The sequence below is a fragment of the Pezoporus occidentalis genome, unplaced genomic scaffold, assembly GCF_034315485.1.
Source record: "Pezoporus occidentalis ecotype Australia unplaced genomic scaffold, CSIRO_AGI_Poc_V1 ctg387, whole genome shotgun sequence".
Lineage (NCBI taxonomy): Eukaryota > Metazoa > Chordata > Aves > Psittaciformes > Psittacidae > Pezoporus > Pezoporus occidentalis.
The window spans coordinates 68,351-76,516 of record NW_026915710.1 but is presented as its reverse complement, the minus strand read 5'-3'; the positions used below and the strand labels follow the sequence as shown (position 1 = coordinate 76,516).

At 57.8% G+C, this 8,166-nt stretch overlaps 1 protein-coding gene across 1 annotated transcript; it reads left to right on the top strand.

Moving 5' to 3' along the window:
- Positions 1 to 2,940, top strand: GALR2 (galanin receptor 2). The gene is made up of 2 exons (XM_062632221.1): positions 1 to 421; positions 1,701 to 2,940. Exons 1-2 carry the CDS (start codon positions 93 to 95, stop codon positions 2,464 to 2,466), a joined length of 1,095 nt encoding a protein of 364 aa, XP_062488205.1. The 5' UTR covers positions 1 to 92; the 3' UTR covers positions 2,467 to 2,940.
- Positions 2,941 to 8,166: the final 5,226 nt, after the last annotated feature.

Sequence of the window (8,166 nt, the reverse complement as noted above, 5' to 3'; positions counted from 1 at the left end):
TGCTCTCTCCCCGTGCACCTCCTTCTCCTGTGCCTCCCGGTGCAGTCCCCACTCTCCCGTGCATCCCGGCTCACGCCCCGTGCTCTCCGGCCATGAACAGCTCGGCCGCGGGCTGGCAGCCCGAGGCAGTGCTCATCCCGCTCGCCTACCTCCTCATCTTCCTCATCGGCACCGTGGGCAACTGCCTGGTCCTGGCCGTGCTGCTGCGCAGCGGGCAGGTGAAGAACACCACCAACCTCTTCATCCTCAACCTGGGGGTGGCCGACCTCTGCTTCATCCTCTTCTGCGTCCCCTTCCAAGCCACCATCTACACCCTGGAAGGGTGGGTGTTTGGGCCCTTCATGTGCAAGGCCGTCCACTTCTTCATCTTCCTCACCATGTATGCCAGCAGCTTCACCCTGGCCACCGTCTCCCTTGACAGGTAGGAAAGGGGCTGGGGGGGTTCTCCCTGTAGCCTAAATCTCCCCCTTCTCTGGATCCCCCCAGGCAGAAGAGGGGAGAGAGCCCCCTGGAGCCAAGCTGTGACCTCCCAGTGGAATCCCTCAGTGTTTCCCAGTTCATGAGGGCAAGGAAATGCAAGCACTGAGGAGGGGGTCCAGCAGAGCGGTTGCCCTGGGAGCCCTGTCCCCAGCTGGAGGAAGCTTTCAGACCCTGAAGCTGTAGGACTGTGGTTTATCCACAGGCTCTGGCAGCTGAAGGGGGGATGGAAAACCAGAGAGAAACCAGGCTCTGTCCCTGCACAGCCCCAGGATGCATGGAGAGATCCTCAACCCTCCCAACAGCCCGCGGCAAAGCAGGCAAACCTCAAGCAGACATTGGGATGTTGGAGCTGGGGCTCTGCTTTTGCTAGTAAAAGGGGAGAGTGGGGAAAAGCCCCTTTCTGTCCTGGTGCTGTCCCTTGTCCCAGGGACTGCCCCAGCCTGGCTCAGGGTGGGTTTTAGCCAGGAAGCTCTGCCTGGGGCTTCTGCCTGTGCCTCACCTCACTCCAGCTCTCCTCTGTAAGAGCTGGTGAGTTACTAATCCCCAGCAAGAGAGAGGCAGGGAGCTCCTGGTGCTGCTCCATCAGTGCCCGAAACCTGCACGATGGCACTTGGAAGGTCCCCCTGAAAATCCCCTGGGAAGGGCCATGGCAGCCCCAGAGCAGAGCTGGATGTGTCCACGGCCCCATGCTGGCTCCCAGGACAGCACCCCCAAAACACAGCCAGGGGCTGATCTCCTACAGCCCACAGAGGGGAACAGAGGTGTCAAGCAACGGGGGCTCGCATGAGCCCCCTGACATGGGTGTAAGGAACCAGCTAATTGCAGGACTGAAGATGGGCGATGGGCTTCAGCATGTGCCAGCGTGAGGAACACCATGCCTGGGGATCATGGGGGCTTGCTACTGCCTTCATATCCTCACTGCTGCTATCGCTTGTGCCAGGCAGGCTGATGATGGAGCGAGGATCTGCTGGAGTTGGGAGAGGGATGGAAGGGAACCATCCGCATCCCCTCCACAAGGGAGCAGAGAGGGTGACAAGACAGGGCTGGGGGAGAGGTTCTTCCTCACCCCACTGCACTGCACAGCTACCCTGAGGGATGAGTTGTGTGACTGATGGCCCTGGAAAGCTCAAACCCATCACATGTGCCCTTTCTCCAACCCGCTCCTGGAGCAGCTCCCCGTGCCCTCCCCTGGAGTGCAGTCGTGTCCCTTTCCCCTGCAGGTACCTGGCCATCCGCTACCCCCTGCACTCACGGGAGCTGAGGACACCCCGGAATGCCCTCACTGCCATCTGCTTCATCTGGGGGTTTTCCTTCATCTTCTCGGGCCCTTACCTCAGCTACTATGAGGAGTTCCAGCTGGCCAACCTCACCGTCTGCCACCCCATCTGGGAGATCTCCCAGCGCAAGGTCATGGACATCTGCACCTTCATCTTCAGCTACATCATCCCAGTGCTGATCCTGAGCCTCACCTACGTGCGGACTATTCACTACCTGTGGAGGTCCGTGGACCCTCTCCAAGACATGTCAGAGGCCAAGAAGGCCAAGCGGAAGGTCACCAGGATGATCATCATTGTAGCTGTCCTGTTCTGCCTCTGTTGGCTGCCCCATCACCTGCTCATCCTCTGCGTCTGGTTCGGGTACTTCCCCCTCAATCACGCCACGTACGTGCTCCGCGTCCTCTCGCATCTCATCTCTTACGCCAACTCCTGCGTGAATCCCATCGTCTACGCCCTGGTCTCCAAGCGCTTCCGCAAGGGCTTCAAGAAGATCCTCACCTGCCTCCTGCACCAGGAGCCGGCCCACGAGGGGCACAGGGCCCAGGTGATGAACACGGTCAGCACACTGGAGGCAGAGCTCAGCCAGGTGACCCGCGGCGGCCGCTCCTCCCTGCGCTGCACGGGCCCAGCCCGGCCCTGGGGGAAAGCAGGGCTGCTGGGAGAGCAGCGGGAAGATGATGGCTCCCGCATCCCCTTCAGCGTCACCTAGCAGAGCTCCTTCCCACCCCATGGCTTTGCAGTGTCCTGCAGCATCACAGGCCTGGGGATGGGCTTTGGTTTGGGTTGAAATGCATCAGAACATTCCCTTTTTCATTCAAATGCACCCAGATAACATACCTGTTAAAGTGATGGTCCTCACTACAGACTCAGCAAGCAACCAAGCAGAGAGCCAAGGGCAGGATTTGCTTCCACCATGCACTTGCTGAGAGCAGAGATCAAACTCACGTGTCTCATGTGTTCCTCTGTTACAGATGGACTTACACCCAGTTGCATCTACACCTGGAGCCTTTTGAAAGCTCTGCTCCCTCCAACCAACACAACTTCCAGCTGGGTGCACTTTTAGGGACATATGGGAAGGCTTGGTTCATTTGTATCCCAGTTCAGCAGCTGAGTCCCAGGGAACCACTGGCCACAGCCCCATGGGCAAAAACCTGGCTCAGGTAGGAAATCCAGGAAGGAAGCACAGAAATTAGGACAGAAACCTTCCAGTGCTGCCTGGGCTGCGGGGTTTGTGGCTCAAAGAGGTTTGCCCATGGCTGGAAGCTGGAACACATATCCATAGCCCAAGTATGGAGTGCTGAGAGCACAGAGCACCACCACCCTGTGCTGCTGCTGCTGTCCATGGCTCACCCTGGCCATCTGGGTGCATGCGAGGCTCTGGCTCTGCAGCCCAGGCAGAGGTCACCAAGGGCCAGTGGGGTGGAGGAACACAACCACGGCCCCACGGGGGAGGTTGTGCTGTCAGGGGAAGGGGAGCAGGGCATCAATGGCTCAGTGCCGCTCGCAGCCAGCTTGGGCATGGCTCAGCACTGCAGACCCAGCAAGGAGCTTGTGGAGGAGAGAAAAGCTTTCCCGTGGCCATGGCGTGGGGCTGGACAACCAGGGCTGGCGGGGGGCAACCCCAGGCAGCTGGGGAAGCCTCAATAAAGCCCTTTATCCCATGTGCTGTGTCCAGCTCCACTGAGACACCCCAGAGGCTGCAGCGGACGAGAGGCTGGAGGGGTGCTGTGTGGGGGTTACCTCCAAGGATACAAATGTGGGAGGTTCAGGTTAGACATAAGACAGAAGCTCTTCCCTGTGAGGGACACCTTCCCCTAGAGCAGATTGTGATTCTGTGCCCTGCAGCATCTCAGGTTGAGATTTGTGGGTGCAGCCACGTGTGATAGGAAAACAGGTCCAGGGAGGGCAAGGAGGGGAGCAGGGTCAGTGCCTCCTCTGGGATGGCATCGAGCAGATGGGGGATGCTGCACCCCCAACCATGCCAGCACAGGGACCCCTGTCCTTGGGCAGTGCAGGGGTGGTGTGGGACAATGTCTCCATCCTCAGGGTGAGGTGAGAACTGTGTCCAGGAGAGGGCTGGGGGGGATCCATCAGCTCGCCAAGCAGAGGTGGGTGAGGGCAGAGGGAAGATGAGCTGCTGGCTGTGTTTGAGTGTCTGATTCAGTGTCTGCCCTGGCTGGGAAGGGTTGAGCAGAGGAGATAAATGCAGATCTAAGTAATGGTGCTGTTTATACACTTGCTCCCGGTGACTTATGCTGGGAGCAGGCCTAGACTAAATATCATGGTTATTGATATGAGGCAGTGGCTGATTTACGGCCCTTTGCATGGGGACAGGAAGATCTGGTTATAATAACACTCAGTGGGGGAAAACAAATGTTTGAAAGGCAAAAGCCTCCTGCAGAGAAAGGCCAAGTGCAGGGGACGGGTGTGGAGGGGGTTGTGTCTGTGTGCTGGGCTGCACCCCCAGAGTGTGAGCAGCAGGGTCATGGAGGGGATCCTGCCCCTCTGCTGTGCTCTGGGGAGAACCCCCTGCAGTCCTGATCCAGCTCTGGGGCAGCAGCACAAGAGGGACGTGGAGCTGTTGGAGCGAGGCCAGTGGAGGCCATGGAGCTGCTGCGAGGGCTGGAGCAGCTCTGCTCTGGAGCCAGGCTGAGAGAGTTTGGCTGGGTGAGCCTGGAGAAGAGAAGGCTCCTGAAGGGGAGACCTGAGAGCAGCTCCAGTGCCTGAAGGGGCTGCAGGAAACCTGGAGAGGGGCTTGGGACAAGGGATGTAGGGACAGGCCAAGGGGAATGGCTTGAACCTGCCAGAGGGGAGACTGAGATGAGCTCTTAGGCAGAAGCTCTTCCCTGTGAGGGTGCTGAGGTGCTGGCACAGGGTGCCCAGAGAAGCTGTGGCTGCCCCATCCCTGGCAGTGTTCAAGGGCAGGTTGGACACAGGGGCTTGGAACAAGCTGCTCTAGTGGAAGGTGTCCCTGCCCATGGCAGGGGTTGGAACTGGATGAGCTTTATGCTCCCTCCAAACCCAAACCAGTCTGGGATTCTGTAAGGAGAACAGTAAAGAACAAACATGAAAAGGAAGGAAATGGAGCCCTGCCCTCCCCTGTTAACAACTCTAGAGCTGCCTGGCCATCCCTGTGACCGTTTTGAGGACACATTTCAGAACACCCCAATCCCAGCCCAAAGCATCGCTGCATCCCCTTTACCTGGGCACTGGCTCGTTTCTGGTCACTGCTCAGCAGCACCAGTGTGACATGGGGCTGGGGCAGGCTCTGCCTGGGGGTGCACCTCACTCCTCCCTCCTGCATCCCAAATCCCCCCAACACACCCCATGTTGCTCTCACCCTCTCACAGGAGCAGGAAGGGGCTCTGTGATGGTTGTTCAGCAAGGGCTGGGCTTTCACAGGTCCCTGCAGTGTGCCACAAGCAACTGCTCTCCTTGTTTTATGGATCCTCCCCCATCCATTGGTCCTTATTCATTTGTAGGCAGAGAAGCCTGGATCAGCTGCTGGATCATTACAGGATACTACAGGAATAGAGGAAAAACGAACCCTCCAACTTATCTGCTGTTGCCTCTGTTCATCTGAGGAGGAAGCCATCACCCTGCTCCACCCAGCCCACACCTTGAGAAGCCCTTCAAGGGCAAGCACAAGATATTGCTGCCAACACAAAACCACCATGGTAAGCGACTGTGCCCTGAATAACAACATACCAGATGGACAAGACAAGAGCACCATGACCTGCCACCTCCCAGCTGAGCAGGGACAGGCTCCTGGTCCATTCCACTGGGAGGTTTTATCTTAAATGAACATTACAAGTCCCCTTGTCCCAGTTAAAGCTTAATAAATCCGCATGCAACTGGAACATAAACAGGCTGCACTCAGCTCCCATCACGCCCAGCCGTGGGCAGGGAGCTGAGGGGCATGGGTTGATGTGAGCTGTCCAGCATGTGGATTTAGCACTGGGTTGAAGAAGCTGGTTTCATCTGGGGTTTTGCTCTGTTTTCAAACACTTCCTCTGCCAAATTTGCTCCCTGGTCTCATAAGCAGCCAAAGGGGGGTTGGGGCTGAGACTTTTGAGCCTCTCACCCTCATCTGCTGTACCAGGCTGCAAACTGCACCCACAGCAGCCCTGGGGGCTGCAGGGAACACAGAGCTGGTCACTGTCCCTGCAGGGTTTGAGAAACCCCTTTTGCTACCCCAGAGTAAGTCAGTGCAGGTAACACACCAGACCCTGCAGATCCCCACAGCATGGCCCGCTGCAGGAGAGACCAACACAAAACAGAGAACTGGAGCTCCAGCCCCCAAAACCATTGGCTGAGAAAAACCATCAGAGATCAGCCCCAAACCCCTGGAATCAGACACATCCCCAGCCTGTTCCAGCCTGTCAGGGATTCACCAGCAGCCAGAGCAGGGCAGGAAGTGAGGAGGGGGCTTGGAGCCCTGGAGGAAGCCAGTGGGGAGGCAGAGGGGGCTCAGCCCCCAGTGGGCTTTGTGGTCTCAGCTCCCGCAGGGGTGTGAGGAGCTCAGCCGTGCCGGGTGGTGCTGGCTGCCACGGTGGCTCTGATGAGGATGCTCTGACATTCCTTACCATAAAAAGCCACGGAGCACAGGCAGCCGCTCCCCAGCGCTGCGCAGCATCAGGTGCCACTCAGACACGTGAGGTCAGCCCGGGAAGGGGGGGGACACACGAGGGGCTCCCCTGCTCCCACCCCATGGAAGGGCAGCTCTGGCTGAAGCTGCTGCTGCTCCCTCAGCAGCTCTGGGCACTGCAGGGGGCACCAGAGAAGGCTGAAATCCCATCCACCTCCTCATGGCCATTCCCTGTGCAGGAGAGAGGCAGGTGGTGTGGGAACAGCAACTGGGAGGCTGGATTTAGGAAATAGGGAGTTTCTGCTTTCCCTTTAGCTCAGGGAAAACAGAGTCTTGGTCTCCCACCTAAGAGCCATACACCTGGGAGCAGCACAAGCTGCCTCTTCCTCTGGGTACTCACCACCTCCAGCTCCTCCTTGCTGCACAGCTACCACCAAGCTAGGACTCAGTAGCCTCTTTATCCCCTTTCCTTCTTCCAGATGTGGATAAAGAATCCCTAGGGTAGGAAACAACCCAGCCAACTTCTGGTGCTGGTAACAGAGAGACCAGGGCAGAGGAGTGGGACATTGCGCACCCCTCTGAATGCGTCTCCCCATGTTTGAGCCGAGCTGGTCCTGCTCCTCACAGCCCCAGACCAGTCCAGCTTTCCCATGGGAAAAGGCCTACAGTGGAGCCCAGAAATGCCTTTTTCAGTACAGGCCATGCAGAGATGTTCCCAGAGCCTGTGGAGAATGGGATGTGGCGCCATAGCAGTCCATAAAGGGTCCCATCCATCTTTGGGGCCTGGTGAGCACAAGAACATCAGTACAGGGAGATACCAGCTCCTGTACACTAAGGCTCAAATGCTCCAGAAATCACAGAATCCCAGCCTGGTTTGTGTTGGAAGGGACATTAAAGCTCATCCAGCTCCAACCCCTGCCACAGGCAGGGACACCTTCCACTAGAGCAGCTTGCTCCAAGCCCCTGTGTCCAACCTGGCCTTGAACACTGCCAGGGATGGGGCAGCCACAGCTTCTCTGGGCACCCTGTGCCAGCACCTCAGCACCCTCACAGGGAAGAGCTTCTGCCTAAGAGCTCATCTCAACCTCGCCTCTGGCAGCTTACAGCCTTAAAAGCTGGAGGCAAAGCTCCCCCTTCCCTCCCCTGGCTTTGCCTCCAACCCTTCCAGGTGAATCACCTCGCCCCAGGATGGGCTGCAATAAAACATGATTTACAGACTCAACATGAGCACATCAACCAATTCCACCCACTCTCCTGGAGACAGAAATTCAGGTCAAGACCACTGTGGTGGCAGAAACAGACCCAGAAAGATGGAAACCAGCTCCTTCTGGTCAGTGTCAGCATGTGGATCCAGCAGGCTTGACACTGCACATCATGCACGCCAGCAGCACTTTGCTTATGCTTAAAACCACTCTGTCTACTGCCTGCCAGCCTGCAGAGGCTCTTGGAGCTGGCAGAGGGAACAGCTAGCACTGAAGCCTCAGCCTTCCTCAAGGAGTTGAGCTCTGAAAGCAGGAGGGAAGGTCCCTGCAGGGAGCTGTGAGCCTGCACAGCCAGACCCATGAAAAACAGCCAAGCAGGGACAGTCAGGATTTGAACCATGCAGTGGTCCAGCTGCAGCTGGACAAGCCAGGGATGGGGCAGCCACAGCTTCTCTGGGCACCCTGTGCCAGCGCCTCAGCACCCTCACAGGGAAGAGCTTCTGCCTTAGATCTAACCTGAACTTCCCCTGTGTCAGTTTGAACCCATCACCCCTTGTCCCATCACTCCAGTCCCTGATGAAGAGTCCCTCCCCAGCATCCCTGTAGCTCCCTTCAGACA

What these genes read in the sequence shown, in the direction of transcription:
- GALR2 (XM_062632221.1), top strand. Translation starts at nt 93, where the DNA reads ATGAACAGCTCGGCCGCGGGCTGGCAGCCCGAGGCAGTGCTCATCCCG. An exon ending in GCCACCGTCTCCCTTGACAG is followed by an intron (nt 422 to 1,700) that starts GTAGGAAAGGGG and finishes TTTCCCCTGCAG; the next exon opens with GTACCTGGCCATCCGCTACC.